Genomic DNA, 20,575 nt, shown 5'->3' on the forward strand with positions numbered 1-20,575 from the left:
CCAAGATTCCAAAGAATACTGAAGTCATGTAATATTGCTGAACAAACACAATTGTCCACTTACAGAATGTATGAATATCTATGTGGCATGATATGTCTATTTTTGGTAAATGCCAAATTGATGCATTAATATCCATCACTCAGTACACAACATCAGTGATTCTTGTGCATTAAATCCTTGAATACTAAATAGGTTCATTATTGCGGATTGAAATAATCCGCACGGCGTATTTGCATATACCCCCGGCTTATTTGCATATACGGATTACCGGCCGCACCGCATACCGACGCAACGGATCAATGCCCACCTATTGTTCTCGCGTTCGTGCGTACGGTCCTGGAGATTAGTATAAATAGAGTACGTTTTCAGATAATTTTCGTCACTTGATAAAGAGTTGCAGCGGCACTCGAAAGCTCGTGAACTTGTAAGCTAGTGAACACTTTTTGCGAGAGTGATCACGAATTTCCTAGAAAGCCAGTGAACACTTTTTGCGAGAGTGATCACGAATTTCCTTGTTGACCATAGTAGATTGCGAGACAAATGAATACCCTCTAGCGATTAAATCCTTGAATGTTCAAAGATGTGGCAGGTAAAATATACAAATTGAGTTTTATTCTGGAGTCTTCTACAGTAACTTCTCAAAAATATGTGGACCCTGTAGTGTGCCGATTTATGATCTTGCACAACACAGGCGATAACATTAGATATTCCACAGAAAATTAAACAGCCATAAATGAGTGAAGTTTTCTTTTTTTTAATTGATTGTTTTCTTATATGTTTTTCTTAGCTGATGGCTGAAATGGACCGGCTGATTGGCAGCTTGGAGGACGAGGGGTTCAAGGGCAAAATGACCCTTGGGTTAAAAAAATTCGGGATGGCCATTGTTAAGTACTGGAAACGATTGAAAGCAAAATCCACGCCACAGTGTTTCAAGATACTAGCTGAGAGGATTCCTATTACTAGGAATGACAAGGAATGTCGAGGTATGTAAATAATAATGTAACTCATTCATTAGAGTGTTTTCGCTGTAGGTTCTTAATGATGTGTACGTGTGGAAGTTGTGTTGACACCATCAGTCGTTGCATTCTTTTGTCAGCCTCCATTGTTACACATTTGCTACTTGTAGACCCAATTCCAGACGTTCTCTTTATCTTTCTTTATTGCATTATCAATCATCTGTCAAGTCGGGTGCTGTACAAATTTGACCTATGGCCTAATGTGATGCGGCTATCTATTGTTTAGTTTAAATTGATCTACATCCTGCATTGTTTTTGTTTGATTCAGCCTACGACGCCATGTGATGTAGCACCCGACTTTACAAATGATTGATAATTTTTGTCATGCATGCCAACCAGTGTGAATTTCACATATTTTGTAAATGCTCTTGTAAGTATCTGTTCAATTTTGTGACATTGTCATGTTTAATGCAGAAATTGATAAAATTCAACTATGATATTCAAAGTATCTTTGTACAATGGATATAAAGTGGAAAATGGGAAAATGTATACTATGTATAATGGATAAATTGGAGTGCTTTGCCATAAACATGAAGTTTCCCTTCTTTTGCAGATGCTGTAACAAGAGCGGCCATACTGTAATCATGATACCAACAATGTTCAGGGAGAAGATTGGCAACATCTTCAAGGAGCCTAATAGTCCAGGATAGAAAAGGCATAACCTTGTTTTTTTATATATACAATATTTTTTTATGATTTCTTGTCAATTCGAGGGTGCTGATTACGAATCTGAATGATGCCACTCGTGGAATCTTTCCGCAAATTGGCAAAATCCAATATGGCTGCCAAAATATGCAAATTACCCATGAAAATTCTAAAATTGTCTGCACATTGGATATGAAATGCATAAAATCATGTGGCAGGAGTGAAATACTCTCTGAAAATATTATTTTTGACAAAATATTTATTTTCCTGATATTCAAAATGGCCACCACCCAGATAACAATATCTCTTTTCATTGACAAATATTTTTGTTTGTGTGCATCTCACTGAATGTACTGAAAACTTTATTTATATTTATTTATTCATTTAATGGCGTAGAGTTCTGTTCACAGATGAGAGCAGATTTTCCCTTGACCACAATGATGGACGTTCGAGAGTCTGGAGGCGACCAGGAGAGAGATTTGCAGACCCCTGTATTGCAGAACATGACCGTTATGGGGGAGGCAGCGTCATGGTGTGGGGAGGCATCACCTACGCCAACCGTACTCGTCTCTACGTGGTCCCAGGGGGAGCAATGACAGGAGTGAGGTACAGGGATGAGGTCCTTGAACCTATAGTGGTGCCATTTGCAGAAAATGTGGGACAAAACATCATTTTCATGGATGACAATGCCCGTGCCCACCGAGCTAGGGTGGTGACCGAGTTCCTTGAGGGCCAGGGGATTGAGCGTATGGAGTGGCCAGCGAGGTCCCCGGACTTAAACCCAATTTTCAGGATGTGCAGTGATGCGAGAGACATTGTGCAACAACTGAAACCACCCATGCGTGAAATTGATTACAGCGTGTTTAAGGACATTTAGGACAGTTGTACTGAGGTATTTCCAGAAATAAAACACCTTGTATAAAATCTTTATGTACGTTTTAAAAAGTGGTCCTTAACTTTTTTTGAGTAGTGTATATAAATACATGTTAATTACCAAACTTTTACAAGTTCACAGAGACTTTGCTGTCTCACATACATGTAGAAATTCATATTTGAGGAGTCAGATACAAGAATACTTTTTTTTAGTATTATTGCACAAAGATCTCATTTTTGGATTGCGTACATGTTCAATGGAATGTATAAAACCTTAGGTGAAATATGTACTGTAGCTACACAAAGTTTTGCTGTTCCCAATTCTTTGATACATTTTTTATTTTGTTTTTGTCTTTATTTTGTCACTGCGTTGACCTCATATACTTTTATTTGTTTTCCAATTTTATATTCCAGATCAAACTATGTATGCCAATATTCTTAAGTTCCTTGTTGAAATAAAACAACAAGTTCAGCAGATTAAACTCTTGCTACAGAGGGTTGGTAATTCAGGTGTGAGCTCTGAGGTGGAGGAGGAGGATTTCTCTCTTCCTCTCACCTCACAGGAGCTCCTGGACCTAGAAGAAAAATTAAGGGATCAGACACAGAGAAGGAAGTTGGTAAGTTGAATTTTATTTACTTGATACTTTTTTAATGAAAACCAAAATATCCAATAATATATAAGAATGAAAGCCTGTCTACCCAGTGAGTAGTAATGTAATCATTAAAATAGTACTCAGTCTTAATTAGTGAAAATTTGCTTACCAAAAATCTTTGTTGGAGTTGGCTTCTCAGATATATGCTTTCCAAGGTCAAATATGTACCCTCAAGTGTTTCTATTCTTACCTATACCCATTTTTTTGTTGTGGTAATTATGCAGGCAATGTATATAGAGCCTTCTCTCAAGTGATATTACTTTGGATTAAGACAAAGTTTCCACCCTAAAAAAGAACAATTTTGTTTCAGTATTGGGTGAAGAAACATCAGAAATGCATGTGAGACTTTCATGGTCACAGGTCGAATTTTATTGTCAGAGGAACTGTTATATATTTGGAGTCTCAATAATTTTGTATATTAAATTTTTTGAAACAAGCATTTTAGAGGCTAAATTTTCTAGTGCTTTTAATTTATCATCAGGGGCATTGAATATATTAAAATTATAAATGTTAAGCCTATTTCATGAATTTCTCAATACTTTACAATGCCTTTATAAATGAAATGTTATTTCATCTACAGACAGTGTTCCTTGGTACCTTGGTCGGGGCGACCCACAGAGATATGGTCATGAGGATCTTAAAGACCACCTTTACCGATCAGTTTGCTGCCCAGCTCAATTGGAAAGGGAAAGGGAACAAACTTGGTATTGGATCCCTTATGCTTGCCAAGGTCATAAGTAGTAAGTTTATTATTTTTTTTATGCCTCCGCCACATTGTGATGCCAGAGACATGTTTTTAGGTTGTCCGTACATCCATCCATAAGTTTTTTCTTTAGCGTGATAGCTTGAGAACCGATTGGGATTTCTTAATGGAACTTGGTATGTGAATATATTTCACCATGTAAAGATTACCTGATCATATTTTAGGGTAAAAGATTCAAGGTCACAGGTCAATTTAAATTACCAAGACATCTTGCTACCATGATAACTTAAAAAATAATCAAGGTATTTCATTTAAAGGTACTATGTCCCATTTGCAGACCAAAAAAATGAAAACGTTGAATTCCAACAGCATTTGAAAGACAATACTAATTTAGAACTTCCCTCAAAACGAAAGGGCTTAAAAATGGCTTTTTGTGGGAAAATGACGGCCATTAGTTGTTGAATCGACTTAAAGGCTAAGTCCACTCCAAAAATAATTTGCTTTTAATAGATGCAGAAAAACAAGAGAAACAGGGCCAAAAAAAATTGAGTAAAATCGGATAACTAATAAGGAAGTTATGAATTTCCTTGCATAATTTGAATACTAGGACACTGCTAATGTTTAAATTTCAGATAGGACATACATGACATATTCATAATTCCTGTAAAGTTCTACAGAATTTGATGTTGGCTGTAAAAGGGACAGTGTATCTTTAAAGCTTGCATGTATGATTACCTGATAGAAGACTTCATTGCAATTGGTTTGACTTCTTTTATCACAAATTAATGGATGTGAATAATTCTTAGATTTTATAAAAGAATGGGTATGTGTAAATGTATGTCTTCAATATCTGAAATTGTAGGAAAACTACATATTGGTTAAATATCTGCTATTTCAGAACACAATATCAAGATTTCTACATCATATATGTCATCTAAATATTTCAGAAGCGGCAAGGAGATGCTGGAGAGAATCAACAGATTCCTGTACCGAAGCCATAATTAAGAACTGGCTGAAATATGCAGGCGACCGCTCTGGGGGGAGGAAGAAAAGAGCTCAAGAAGCTGCTCGCAGAAATGGTATAAAACTGTCCGATTTTATGTCCATGTCCAGATTGTATTGTTTATTCTATGTAATATATCAGATTGTCTTATATAATGTTTTTTTAAATTGAATGAAATAAAAATTGAAATAAAATTAGTGAAAACAAGCATTTAAAATGCACCATTCTTGCAGGTATTTTGATAGGTGGATCATAAGATTGGTAATTTTACACGTACATTACATATTATTTGAACAAAAATGAAATACAGAATTATAGAACCACTCATTTTTTTTAACTGAAAGCCCCTCCAAAGTGTTAAAATTTCTCTTAAATTGTATAATATGAAAGAGGATATCATTTAACACACACTTCTGCAACGATTTTCAAAACAAGTGTGTTTGAAGACAAATATTTTCTGTGCACAACACAAAATCTAACTTTTGCATCACTTCATCAATATTCGTCTTCAAACACGAGTTGTTTTGAAAATCCTTGCAGAAGTGTGTGTTAAATGACATTCTCTTTCAATCTGTTAAAGGAGAATGAAACCCTTGAAACCAGCTGAATCCATATCAAAGAGAAAAATCAAAGAAACATATTGTTGAAAGTTTGAGGAAGATTGAATGAATAATAAGAAAGTTATGAGCATTTGAATATTGAGATCACTAATGCCATGTAGATCCTCCAATTGGCAATGCGACCAAGATCTGTGATGTCACACACGTACAACTCCTTCATTACTTTAGTACTTATTTCACTTATATTCTCACTTTTATAGAGTCTATCACAAGATAAGGTGTTCTATTTATGAGAGGACAAGTACAGAGGTTTCACAACATTATATCATTGATGAATCGTTTGTCATATGATTAGAATGAGCAAAAAGAGATGTTTTGGGGTATATTTTCAGTGTCCAAAAGGGGAGAGTTGTTCATCTGTGACATCATAGATCTGGGTCGCATTGCCAATGTGAGGATCTCCATAGCATTAGTGATCACGACATTCAAATGCTCATAACTCTTCTATTGCTAGTCCTATTTTACTCAAACTTTTGTTGATCTTATTCTTTGATTTTTCTGCTTTCACAAAAGCTAACTTGCTCCAAGAGTTTCATTCTCCTTTAATCATTATACAATTTAAGTGAAATTGTGCCATCATTTTTTTGGCAAATTTGTGGATCCCAACACTTTAAAGGGGCTTTAAACTGTTATCAGTCGAGCATCTCAACACTGAGCATATATATACTTTATATCGACTCTTTCCATTTAAGAATATCCCTGCCATTTTACCAAAAGTGTTTATTTTCTTTGTTATTAAGAGTGTTTGATGCCATATTCGGATTAAATAAAACAAAAATAAAAGAAATCCATTCACTTCTCATTTTCATACAACTGGTTCATTTGCTCTCAAATTTGAACTAGGTTATTTTCATAACAAAGAGTTTCTACTCATGGAATTGCATCAAACTTTGGGAGGATGTACAAATCAGGGCTACTTTCTTTAACCCTCTTAATGAATCGCACAGTAGCATCACCAAATGTCTTGCACATTTTTTGGTACCAAATTTGTGAAAATCACACTTACTGTTAACCCATTGCGCAAAATTTTCGCGCTAAAATGAGATTTTTCCAATAAGCTGTGTATTAATAACCGTGTGTAATTTGAAATGTCACATTTTTATGCCGGATGCATTATTCCTCATAACTCAAAAAGTGAATAAGATATTTAAAAGATATTTGGCAGGCTTATTCCTCTTGGTCTGCCACATTTTTTTATACCAAGTTTAGTCTTATTGGACCTTCCATTGCAGTTTTATATCTAAATTTCTGAATTTGCTATTATCCCATTCCTTTTGCGCTAAACGATGCATCACATTTGGCGCCATAAATCAAAATGCGATAATTCAATCAAATTGAAACTTCATGAGGGTATTCATAGATAGTAACCCTCTATGTGTACCAAATTTTGGTGATGATTTACTCATCCACGGCTGAGATCTGAAGTGGGACCCCCCCCCCCCCCTGGCTGTGAGTACAATTTTATTATATCTATAGTAGGGAATGTTTCCATGATCTGGTTTTTCAATCTTGATTGGTTTCTGTCTATTTATTTTTTGCCACAGATGCCGAAATTGTACCACCACCAGCTGTCCAAGATTCAGATTCCGACTAACCCATTCTTTAACTAAAATACATGCATTCCAATATAGCCAGCATAAGAGAACAGGTAACATTGTTGCAGGTTGATGACAAAAAACTGATTGATTTTTCATGTGAAATGTTAATTATATTCCTATTATTGTACAAACCCTCTAGAAAGCTTTAAAAAAATATCTTAGACCACAACTAAAGTTGTGGTTTTCTTTGAAGGTGTTATGTGCAACCCCATCTAACTGTAAATTCTCCCACCCAGTTTTTGAATTCTCCCAACCATTCTTCCTTAAATCCTTCTTCCCAAAATTCAACAAATATTTGTTGGCAAAATACCACTTTTATTATATAATGATGAGAAACAGCATATCATTTAACACACACTTCTGCAAGGATTTTCAGAACAGATGTGTTTGAAGAAGAATATTGATGAAAAAAATATAAAATTTGGGTTTTGTGGTGTATGCAGAAAACCAAAATTTTGTATTCTTTTGTTAGTATTTGCCTTCATACACATTTGTTCTGAAAATCCTTGCAGGAGGTTGTGTTAAATAACATCCTCTTTCAAATCATCATGCAAATTAAGTGAAGGTTTGCCTTAAAATTTTGGGGCTCCCACACTTAAGAAGACCTTTAACCCATCTTCTTTTTAAAATCCAATTTTGGGAAAAGGTTGGCTGCTTTCTACAAACCTATGAAATTTTATCATAATGCAGATGGGAGAATTTGAAAACCAATCAGTTTTTCCCAATTTGTATATTATGCTGTTTTTACTCAACCTTTCATATTTATCTTTTTAACAAGGTCATTGGCCCCACAAAATTGTGCTCGTAGTAATGATTTTTTGTTATAAACAGTTATTTTGTTGTGCTTCCTCTTTGTTTGCATTCCTCAAATATTGCTCGTTAAATTGGCAGTCTGTTATAGCCTTTTGCTTTTAATAGGGTTTGCCTGTAGTACATTCATGAATGGTCATCCCTTAAAGGGGAAGTTCACCCTGGCATTAAGATAGTTTTGATAAAAGCAGCAAAATAAGAGAAGCATATCGGTGAAAGTCTGACGAAAATCCATCAAAGGATATTAAAGTTATGAATTTTTAAAAATTTTATATCGTGACGTCACTTGCGAGCTGCTCTCCCATATGTTGTGTGGTGTAAATTCCATAAATTGCCATTTTTCGCGGTTCTTGATGAAGGAAAAGATCTTTTTCATAGAGGCGTGTGTAAAAGCATTTGTCTAATGATATTTTAAAGAAAATGGAGATTTATGGAATTTACAGTACACAGCATATGGGAGAGCAGCTCGCAAGTGACATCACAAAATTAAAACTTTAAAAATTCATAACTTTAATATCCTTTAATGGATTTTCGTCAGACCTTCATCGATACGTTTCTCTCATTTTTCTGCTTTTATCAAAACCATCTTAATGTCAGGGTAGACTTCCCCTTTAACAAGATTATGTGACGCAAATGTTCTACACATTCTTATTTACGAGTTTGTATGTTAATTAATTGCATTCATGTAGTTTTCCAAGGTACCTTGACATAAGAATATTTTAATGCATTTTCCGTGCATTTCAGTGATAGCACTCGTCTCCAAATTTGACAAAAAGAGAGCCATTCCATGAGCCATAGAAGGTCGTTATTGATTTGTATGCTTGTAACAATAATTCAACTATCTGAGTGACTGAATGTTTTCACATAACCTTTTGCCTAATTTTAAAGAAATACGTGTAGTGAAAGTGGTATATTCAGTAAAGAAACTTGTCTTTTTTCCCTTTTCAAGATCTTGAAGATCTTGAAAAGGGAAAAAAGAGTAAAGAAACTTGTCTTTTTTCCCTTTTCAAGATCTTGAAGATCTTGAAAAGGGAAAAAAGACAAGTTTCTTTACTGAATCTTCTCTTTCTAATAGAGAGAATGCGTATTAGTGCGTAAACTTGCATCGCATAATCAGTTTGATATACAAGACGATCTTGCCTAAAGTATAATTCGACTAAGAACCAATTTTATATTTTGGAACTTCCATTGCTATTTTTTTTGTCTCCCCCAAGGACTCCTCTCCTCTCATCCTCCGTACCTTCACCCCTGAACATACAAGCACATGTTTGAGGGTGGAGGTGGTGAGGATAAGATAAGGCGAGGACAGCCTTACAAGTGGGCTTTATGATGTCATTAATACATCCATGACACAATTCTCTGCACTGCTAACAAATGAGAAAGAGCAGGTGGCCAGAACAACTACTTACATTTCTTATGATATTCTTCATTCATGGGTCATCAGAAATGCATTATTGTAAGAGAACCTTGCTTTAAACAAGTCTGTTGTAAAATGATTAGTTTCCGAATCAAAAGCCCATGAATTGAATTGTTAGCCCATCTCAAAAATTAATGTAGTGTGTGTGCAAGGCTACTAGAAAGAAATGTTCATAGAAGGTTGTTTGGAAGCAAAGTGCCTTTGATTCGGTCACTATTTCTCATTGACTGATGCATCTTGCTTGCCATTTTGCTCATTGTTGGAAATACATGTGTTTTTCTTTCCTAGACAAGTCTACCAACACAGACCACAGAGCCTCCCAAGAGAGTACTCTTTAAAAAGAGTGTTGCCCCATCACGTGATGTAAGTCTTTTTTTAATGCTTCTGTCATTTTGTCTGAATGAATTTTCTTATTTATGCACTGAAGAACTGAAGAAGCAAATAACAGAATTTCATAAAACTTGTTACAGAGGTACATGACATGGGAAATACCTTGTTTAGGACTGCATGGGGTCAATTAAAAAATTGTGTATTATACCAAAATCAAATTGTCTTCCTGGAATAAGTTTTTGCCCAGCTATGATTAAGGTAAAATGACAATGAACTCAGCAGGCTGGCAGAAGCATATTTCTCCTGTTTTCAGTCAAATTGCTTACTTTTTCTTTTTATTAAAATTCTAATTGATCATTTCCTGATATTACAATGTACAAGCAACCTGATGTAAAAAAACAAAACGTTTGAGTCCTGCCCAGCCTCAGAATGGTTGTTCCTTGTACATCCTCACACTGATTCATTGTGGGTAATTTCCCCCTTTTTTCATAGGCTGTGACTCCTCATGAGACCCCTCAGCAGGCCCCGCGGCACACCCCTCAGCAGGCCCCTCTGCAGGCCCTTCGGGAGACCCCTCCAGATATTCAAGGGGTGGTGCCAATGGATGCTGTAAGTCATTAATTTGTCATAATTTCTAGTGGGTAAATATCATTCTATTAATTGACTTGAGGTCACTAGGTTTGCAGGCATATTTTCAAGTGTGTACAGTCAAAGTGCTCTAGTTTCTGTCAAAATTTTGATTGACTTTTTGAAGTTATTAAAGTTTGATGTTTTCTGATGCAAATTTGTCTTTTAATATTTCAGCTTGTTCTGTTTAGGTTGCTATCTAGAGAGTAACTTCAGATTGAAGATGACTCACTCAATTTCAATGATTTTTTCCCCTGGCCTTTATATTAAACAACTGTTGTCCAGTGGGTAAGAAAACTTGAATTATGATCTCCTTAAAATATATTTCTTAGGTAATATAAGTTGGTTGTAATGTTCTTGCTGAAATGTGAGTAAATGAGAGTGGCTTTGTCTCTATCACCAATTCATATATATATATATATATATATATATATTTTATCTTTGCTAGATTGATACACCAAAGGCGCCCCCGAAGCAGCTCTTTTTTTCAAGCTCAGCTGTAAGATATTTCTGTATTCTTAATTTCACTATTTTATTTAATGTTTTTTGTCAACTACTGTATATAATTTGTTTCAGAGTGGTTTTATTTATGGTAATGTCACTGACTCATTCCTGTCTGTAAAAAGCACAGCTTGCAAGCACTTGATTACAGTAATAAGGAAGCTTGAAAACTTAGCCAAGAAGATGAGATAATTAAATAGGTTCATGCAAGAAGAGATCTTGAATCTTGTTAAGATTACACAAAAACATACAAGATATCGAATGTCATGAAGTTGACTAGATTGGGATGGGATTGGAAGAGGAGGTACTGTATCTTAAGCAGTCAACTTGATTCCACGAGATGTAGTATCTCTATCATTGCAACTATTCATTGAAATCTAGTTAAGATATGAAGTACAATATCTTGTCTTCTGGTCAAAATGAAGTCAACTTGATGAGAGTAATGATTTTGCCTTCTCACGTTGCATTATTAAATTAAATATCCATACAAAATTTTTAAATATTTAAGTCACGGATTGGTTTGGGCAATTCGTTAAAGTTACTGATACAATTTTGAGGTGTGCATGAGCACTTTGTTTTGGTTATTGAAACATAATGCACGTCAAGTAACAAACACACATTGCCCTGTTGATAAAGTTGTAGTCAGAAGTAAAATCAAGTTTTAACTTCAATTCCACAATGCACACAAAAATTAGCATTTTCTGTTTTAGATGGTCAATTGCAGTGCCACATTGATACAAACTTGAATCTACTTATCACATGTACAGAGTCCATCTGTAGAGCAAGCAGCAGCCTTCCAGATGTCACCCCCGAGCATGGTCAGTGTACTTTGTTAATTTGTGTATTCTTTGTTGAGATTATCTAGAAATGTTTGAAAACCGTCGTACTGGCATTTTTAAAAAACAAAGGAAAACAAAGGAGATTTATCAATCTTTTTACATAAAAATAAATCTCAAAACCTTCACATTTCCAACATGTATTTTGGGGTAATTTACAAAAAAATTGGTGCCTCAATTCAGCACAAAATGCAACATTTTTGTTCTTGCCAACACTGCTCCCATATGCCTTTAAAACTGCCGGAATATTATATTTGCTCACTTGGTTGACTTTTATTTTTATGATTAAAAAAATAAAAAGAACATTTTTTTTCTTCAGTTGAACCCCCTACCCCAAGAACATGTATTAACTACCACATTTTAAGTATGGCTTTTTTTTTTTTTATCAACGAATTGCAGTGGATTTACATCTCTTTCTGTTCTCACTTAGTGAATGAAGCTTCTTGAATTTGTTATCAAAATTTTACACACTACTCTAAATACATGTATCCTTCCTAACTGCTCTTCTCAGGAACTGGTGCCATTATTTTCAGGAGGTATTCCACTCCTGACTGAAATGGCCAAGAGGACTGCCTTCAGTAAAGGAGGAACAAAGGAGGCCCTTCTGTGCTCCCTTCTAGAGGCAGTCTTTGGGGAAAGTCTGGCCCACGGGAATGCCTGTGGATCAAGGCCAGCTGTGAACAAAGGGGAAGGGGAGGAGAGCAAGCCCCTTGACAAGGGCAAGCTGGACCAAATTAAAGGTAGGTATTCTTTGTCTTATCCACCTCAGAACATACCAGAGGCAACCGTAGTTTTAAACGCTAGCAAGATTATGACATTAACTTTTCAATTCCCCTATTTTGGCCATTTTAGATTGGGTATTGAATGTTTTGCTCAGATTGCAACAATGATGCGTATCCACTCAAGTTTTTAATTTAATAAAAACATATTGTCATTCTGTTTGATGATAAAATGTGATGTTATGGCTATATATTCACAGTCGGGTAGTGTTCATTTGCTTTTTGTAATGTGTGCATTTGTGTATATATCATGTTTTTATTTCTATACATTACTAGAGTTAGACGGCAGAATAATCAGGAACTTGACCTTTGCTCCTAGTGAAGTGGAAAGCATCTATTGGATTACAACGTATGCCAGACATTTACTTATGATAAACAGTTGCCCAATAATGGAAGAAAAATGGATGATTGCTTCCACTCTTTCCCTGGGCAAGTGGGCTTTTGACTAGAAACTGTTGAAGTATTTAAATTTTAATTGTAAAAAAAAAAAAATTACTACTTTGCCTCTGTGTATTTATGTTAATGTGTTTAATGCAAATTTTCAACTTTTCTCATTTTCTGTTTCAGAGTGTGTCTTACGCCGTTTCAGAACTCCTGGGGGCCATAGCTGCTTCAGCGCTCAGGAGTTCAACAAGAAGATAAATCAAAAATGTGCAACGGTGCGAAGGGCATTAAAAAATAAGAAGAAGCTCTAAACAGAAACAGAAACAGACTTGTCCTTGGAAATTTGATATATATGTACATCTTTTATCGGAGAGATTTCTAAGAGCTGACTTTCGCTCTAACTTGCCAAATTTTACAGGAAGCAAATTTCATCTTGACCTCTTTTTAAGTGAGGCATGGTTCATAAGTTAAATTGTATTTACCACAGGTGCTAAAATGCTTCTGCTTCTACCTTCTGGATATTTTCTTCTTGTCAGCAGACAAGTGGGTGCAACTTATATACTGCCATGTGTACTGCCACTATCTGATTTCTTGTTACTACCTCGTAAGAAAGTTATAGTTTTACTGTCATATTTAAGAGTGTGATGTAGTTTCAGTGTACATTACCATTGTGGACCAAAGCATGTTCTAATTATTTTTTTAGTGGCCAGAGGCATTATGATTTCAAGTTGTCTTTCAGGACTTGTCCATGGAAATATATGTACATCTTTTATCAGAGAGATTTCTAAGAGCTGACTTATGCTCTAACTTGCCAAAGTTTTCAGTAAGCAAATTTCATCTTGACCTCTTTTAACTGAGGCATGCAAGTTAAATTGTATTAACCACGGGTGCTAAAATGCTTGTGCTTCTACCTTATGGATATTTTCTTGCCAGCAGACAAGTGGGTGCAACTTATATACTGCCACATATACTGGCACTATGTGATTTCTTGTTACAACCTTGTAATAAAGTTTTAGTTTTACCGTTATATTTAAGAGGAATTGTGTTTATTTATACTTGATTGTCAAAATTCATATATTAGCCATAATTATGTGAAGTATGTTTAGTAACATCACAGATTCTATATTCTATTGTTAAAATTCCATGCATGGACATTTATTAATGTCATTTTGATAATTGCATATTTCTTTTTATATGGTTCATTTTATGGTTCAAATAAGAGGATTACAAACGTACTACAAGCTCATGCACTAGCTTGCAGCAAGATTGCAGGTTACAAGCTCATTCACTAGCTTGCAGCAAGATTGCAGGTTACAAGCTCATTAGCTTGCAGCAAGGTTGCAGGTTAGGAGCTCAATAGGTTGCAGGTTTCAAGCTCATTAGCTTGCAGAGATGTTGCAGGTGCAAGCTCACTAGCTTGCAGCAAGGTCGCGGGCTACGAGCAATATCCTTTGCACTGATTGGCTAATAAATTATCTCATTTGCATTTTTGGAACCATGCAACCTGGTTACTAGCTTGCGGCAAGCTTGCGGCATGCTCACTAGCTTGCAGTGAGGTTGCAGGTGCAAGTTTACTAGCCTGCAGCAAGGTTGCAGGTTACAAGCTCACTTGCTTGCAGCAAGGTTGCAGGTTACAAACTCACTAGCTTGCAGCGAGATTGCAGGTTACAAGCTCACTAGCTTGCAGCAAGGTTGCAGGTTATAAGCTCATTAGCTTGCAGCAAGGTTGCAGCTGCAAACTCAGCTTGCAGCAAGTTCGCAGGCTACACGCTATATTCTTTGCCCTGATTGGCTAATAAATTATCTCATTTGCATTTTTGGAACCATGCAAGCTAGCAACCAGCTTGCGGCAAGCTTGCAACCAGCTTGTGGCAAGCTTGCTGCAAGCTCGCTCTGCAAGCTTGCAGACTTTTCCATAAGGGTTGATACCAATCGACATTGGGCTTTATCAAAAGGTCTACTGATCAGTATGGCACTAAAACTACAAGGGATTTTGCGGACGGCAGATGCAGTGACAAAAAGGATGAAGTATTTAAGAAAGCGTTACAAAGAAATAAAAGACCATAACATGAGTGGGGCAGAAAGGAAAACAGCCCCTTGGTTTGAGGAGCTTGATGCCATCCTTGGGCCCAGGCCATCTACTGAGCCAGTGTTTGTGGCTCAAGCCGGTGTTGATGGCGAGAGCGTCGACATGGGTGACAATAATAGTGAGGTTTTGTTCAATTTGCTTTCTTTTCTCTATTTTTCATCATTTTAGCTCAAACTAGGAACAAACATCCTTGATAAGATAAGAGATAATGGGGATGAGGTCAAAGGTCATCTAGGGGTAATGTTAAGAAATGGTGGGTCTTGTGGTTTGTGAAGCACCTTGTCTTCATATCATTATTTTTTCAAATGCATTATTACAGGTGGAATTGAGACAAAGAAATTGAAAGTTTCCCGCTGGACGACACCAGAGGAGTTTCGGGAAAAAATAACGAATGAATTCCCTTGCCTGATAGGGCGTCAATTCGACTATGCCAAGGCGGGGAGAAATAAACGAATAGTTGTGCTTCCCCCAGACATCACTTCCCCAGAGGCTATTAATAACTATCCTAGATTTCCTAGGTCCAATCTATATATAGTCCCAAAGGATGTGAGTATATTAGTTGTTCTCATCCCGTTTTCATCCTTGATATATATTGCATGCTGGTCATACCACATCCTTCATAAGTTTCATGTGTAAAATAATTGTCTTACATTTGTAACAAAAAACTTGATAACTAATTTCCTATATCCAGTGATCTGCAAAATTGTTACTAATCGACATTGGGCTTTATCAAAAGGTCTACTGATCAGTATGGCACTAAAACTACAAGGGATTCTGCGGACGGCAGATGCAGTGACAAAAAGGATGAAGTATTTAAGAAAGCGTTATAAAGAAATAAAAGACCATGACATGAGTGGGGCAGAAAGGAAAACAGCCCCTTGGTTTGAGGAGCTTGATGCCATCCTTGGGCCCAGGCCATCTACTGAGCCAGTTTTTGTGGCTCAAGCCGGTGTTCATGGTGAGAGCGTCGACATGGGTGACGATGATAGCGAGGTTTTGTTCAACTTGCTTTCTTTTCTCTATTTTTCATAATTTTAGCTCAAACTAGGAACAAACATCCTCTGATAAGACAAGAGATAATGAGGATGGGGTCAAAGGTCATCTAGGGGTAATGGTAAAAAATGGTGGGTCTTGTGGTTTCTGAACCGCCTTGTCTTCATATCATTATTTGTTTAATGTATTAATATAGGTGGAATTGAGACAAAGAAATTGAAAGTTTCCCGCCGCCGGACGACACCAGAGGAGTTTCGGGAAAAAACAAGGAATGAATTCCCTTGCCTGATAGGGCGTCAATTCGAATATGCCAAGGCGGGGAGAAATAAACGAATAGTTGTGCTTCCCCCAGTCATCACTTCCCCAGAGGCTATTAATAACTATCCTAGATTTCCTAGGTCCAATCTATATATAGTCCCAAAGGATGTGAGTATATTAGCTGTTTTCATCCCGTTTTCATCCTTGATATATATTGCATGCTGGTCATTGTTCCAAAGGATGTGAGTATATTAGTTGTTCTCATCCCATTTTCATCCTTGATATATATTGCATGCTGGTCATACCACATCCTTCATAAGTTTCATGTGTAAAATAATTGTTTTACATTTGTAACAAAAAACTTGATAAAAATACTAATTTCCTATATCCAGTGATCTGCAAAATTGTTACCAATCGACATAAGGCTTTATCAAAAGGTCTACTGATCAGTATGGCACTTAAACTACAAGGGATTCTGCGGACGGCAGATGCAGTGACAAAAAGGATGAAGTATTTAAGAAAGTGTTACAAAGAAATAAAAGACCATAACATGAGTGGGGCAGAAAGGAAAACAGCCCCTTGGTTTGAGGAGCTTGATGCCATCCTTGGACCCAGGCCATCTACTGAGCCAGTGTTTGTGGCTCAAGCCGGTGTTGATGGCGAGAGCGTCGACATGGGTGACGATGAAAGTGAGGTTTTGTTTAACTTGCTTTCTTTTCTCTATTTTTCATCATTTTAGCTCAAACTAGGAACAAACATCCTTTGATAAGATAAGAGATAATGGGGATGAGGTCAAAGGTCATCTAGGGGTAATGGTAAGAAATGGTGGATCTTGTGGTTTGTGAAGCACCTTGTCTTCGTATCATTATTTTTTCAAATGCATTAATATAGGTGGAATTGAGACAAAGAAATTGAAAGTTTCCCGCCGGACGACACCAGAGGAGTTTCGGGAAAAAATAAGGAATGAATTCCCTTGCCTGATAGGGCGTCAATTCGAATATGCCAAGGCGGGGAGAAATAAACGAATAGTTGTGCTTCCCCCAGACATCACTTCCCCAGAGGCTATTAATAACTATCCTAGATTTCCTAGGTCCAATCTATATATAGTCCCAAAGGATGTGAGTATATTAGCTGTTTTCATCCTTGATATATTGCATGCTGGTCATTGTTCCAAAGGATGTGAGTATATTAGTTGTTCTCATCCTGTTTTCATCCTTGAAAGAGAAGTTGAACGAGAATCACTTGGATCCCATGTTTCTCAAGCTTCTACTTCCAACATTCACGCGACTCAGTGATCCAGATCTCCTTAACTGCTGTTAAACAAAGTGCCATTGACCTTTTTAACAAACAAGCCAGAGCCAGAGAAGAACAGCTGCTTCTGGTGGATGAAATGAAACAATTCTTGTCAACACGAAAACAACAACATATTGCTCTCTCCCACTACCTCTCCACACTGGGAAATATTGTAGAAATGTCCCAAGGAGCAGAAAGGGTTGAAGCATCTGATTTCCATCAAGCTCATGCTCATTGAGGGTCAATATCAAAGAGCTGCTGCAGCATTTGGGGAGTACATTGGTGACTTGGAGCACCTATCTGGTATATATCATGACTACTGCACAAATTTTGACTTCTTTCCAAGTCACAGTGAAGAAGTAAATACAAGTGACATTGTGTATTCTGATAGTCATCAAGATGTGGATGAAGAAGATGTAGAAGATATAGAAGATGAAGAAGATTTTAACGACCAGCCTCTCATTTAATTTAAACTTAAGAGATACTTACTACGCATTCATTTATATCATATCTTTGTAGGATATTTGAAGCCTTGTCATTGTATGCCTTGTTCGGTCATGCATGTAACCAATTGTCAAAAATTCCATATTCTATATGGGTGAAAATATTTTTATGCCTCTGCTCCACTAATATGCTTTTCACACTGCACTTTTTGTCCTAAATTGGTGGGGCTAAGGGGGGTCTTAGCCCCACCAATTTCCCGGGGTTAAGCTTAGCCCACTTCGTTTTCACACTACGTTTTAGCAAAGTGGGCTAGCACGGTAAATAGTAAGGTACTATCTGGCCCTGCAAAAAAGCAGGGTTAGCCGGCATATTGCGGTGCTAAGAGATGCAGTGTGAATCGAAACCGGGCTAAGGAAAGTGGGCTAAGCAGTAACCAATCACAGACAACGTGGCGGAAAGTCATGAATATGTGGCGCGAAATTTCCTCGAGAAACGCGCGCTCGGGTTGTGTTTCTTATATACATGATCGGTACTTCTGCATGCCGGTACGGTGTACAGCTTCACCATGTTCACGTGTTTAGCAACTATTGCTTAACGAGAAAAAGGTGATCTTAAAAAAAATCAATATTAAAAAAAAATGAGTTGATGAATAATAAAAAATATAGAAATTACAATTTATATTTATAATAAATATTGTCCGCCATATCAATAGTTTTTTTTAATCATCACATTAAAACGGTGGTATTCAATTGTATCGGAGGAATAATTTACGAATCTGCCTTTTAAAAAGCTAACGAGACATCTATCTAGCTTGCTCGCTCGCACATGCACTGCTCATATGTGCACATCACATTTTCCGAGCGTTCTTCTCATTTCTGTACCTCCAATTTTCCGTTCACAATTCACATAAGTTTATTGACTGAAATGGCGAAACGATCCAACTGGGAAGATGAGGAAATACGTTTTTTCCTGGGACTGTGGGCCGAAGCTGAGGTCCAGCAACAACTTGACGGGACCGTCAGAAACAAAAAAGTGTTTGACGACATGGCAAGATGGCTTTCGTCGGATACCAACGGACCCCCAACCAGCTGCGGGACAAACTTAAAAAATTAAAGGACTACAAAGGTGCGAGGTCGAATAATGCTACGAGCGGGGCTGCAAGGCAGCAGTGCCCGTATTATGATATTCTACATCCAATTATTGGCAATCGTCCTGCCATAGAGCCCCAGGTAAGAAGATATTTTGGCAATATAATGAATATTAATAAATGTATTTTTGTCAGAATAATGGACTACAGGGGAGTACAGCTACAGCTCGATCTAGTGGAGGTACCATGATGACACTCGCCAAACAAAGTCAACAACTGACAAGTCAAAGACAAAATAGAACTGAACTTAGCCTAGCTAGGGCTCATGAGCCGGGCTCACATTCAATGTCATATCTCATTCGATGATTGATATAAGACCAGGGACAGGTTCAGAGTATTTTTCCTCAAATAATACCTCAAGTGATATTCGTGCAGGCTCCACTCCACTAGTACCTCTACACTACGTGTTAGTGTCATGATTGTAGCGGAAGTGGAGTGAAGCCTGCGCGAACATCACTTGAGTTACCCCAAAAAATAACCCATACCAATATCTAGGCAGATTCTACCTTGTCTTTACCTCGAGTTCGTGCAGGCTCCACTCCACTTCACTACTGCTACACTACACTCCACCTACACGAACTTCGGGACTGTGAACTCGATCGGATATTCCGAGTGACAAAGGTGGGCTGGAAATGTTATTTATTGTAAAAATTATAGAAAAAAAATATGAGAAAGCAAAATAGGACAATTTCTTACTCTTCACCGTATTTCACTCCGTGTCCATCCTCTGGTTGTCCTCAAAATTGGTGATTTTGGGCCAGTATCTATTTCCTCACACATATTCACGGCCAATTTCAAAACATCGCAGGACAAACAGCATAAATATTGACCTGCGACCGATCGCATGCAATGTTTTGAAATCGGCTGTGAATAATACGTGTGAGGAAATAGATACTGGCCCAAAATCACAAATTTTGAGGATAACCGGAGGATGGACACGGAGTGAAATACGGGTGAAGAGTAAGAAATTAAGCTATTTTGCTTTCTTGTTATATTTTTTTCCTACAATTTTTACAATAAATAAAATTTCCATCCCACCTTTTTCACTCGGAATACCCGATCGAGTTCACAGTTCACCGTTCCTAAGTTTGGGTAGGTGGAGTGTAGTGTAGCGGTAGTGAAGTGGAGCCTGCACGAACTTCGTTGAGGTACCTTGTCTACAGACCGCACTTCACAATTTAAAAAAGATAATAATTACATTTTTAATTGCCTCCCCCTCTCAGTCTCGAGATAACCTGGCTGTAATTACGTCTTATGTGCAGATAATTTCTGCCCCTAAAACCCAAGATAAAAATTAAGGGCAAGGTCTATAACTAAAATTTGGACCTAGACTTCTGACCCCTAGGCCCCTGCAACAGAATTATTATTTTTAACAGCATGTAGATCTGCATTTTAATTTTCATGGCTATAGAAAAATACGCATTTAACACATTTTTTTTGTTATGTTTTGTCATGGAATGTTATGTTACATGATCCTTTTTTAGGTGTTGGTAGACACAGCAGACAGAGTTGATGCAGGTGCTCAAGATGATGACGTTCCTGAGGCCGATGATGTC

At 37.1% G+C, this 20,575-nt stretch overlaps 2 protein-coding genes across 2 annotated transcripts; both read left to right on the top strand.

The window, feature by feature from the left end:
• The first annotated feature begins 791 nt into the window (after window positions 1-791).
• LOC129280409 (uncharacterized) lies at window positions 792-8,869 on the top strand. The gene is made up of 4 exons (XM_064114011.1): window positions 792-3,151; window positions 3,768-3,927; window positions 4,838-4,969; window positions 7,058-8,869. Exons 1-4 carry the CDS (start codon window positions 2,957-2,959, stop codon window positions 7,105-7,107), a joined length of 537 nt encoding a protein of 178 aa, XP_063970081.1. The 5' UTR covers window positions 792-2,956; the 3' UTR covers window positions 7,108-8,869.
• Window positions 7,129-13,155, top strand: LOC129283176 (uncharacterized). The gene is made up of 6 exons (XM_064114046.1): window positions 7,129-7,161; window positions 9,627-9,701; window positions 10,161-10,277; window positions 11,564-11,614; window positions 12,072-12,372; window positions 12,979-13,155. Exons 1-6 carry the CDS (start codon window positions 7,129-7,131, stop codon window positions 13,104-13,106), a joined length of 705 nt encoding a protein of 234 aa, XP_063970116.1. The 3' UTR covers window positions 13,107-13,155.
• The last annotated feature ends 7,420 nt before the right edge of the window (window positions 13,156-20,575 follow it).

Source organism: Lytechinus pictus, chromosome 19 (assembly GCF_037042905.1).
Source record: "Lytechinus pictus isolate F3 Inbred chromosome 19, Lp3.0, whole genome shotgun sequence".
Classification (NCBI taxonomy): Eukaryota; Metazoa; Echinodermata; class Echinoidea; order Temnopleuroida; family Toxopneustidae; genus Lytechinus; species Lytechinus pictus.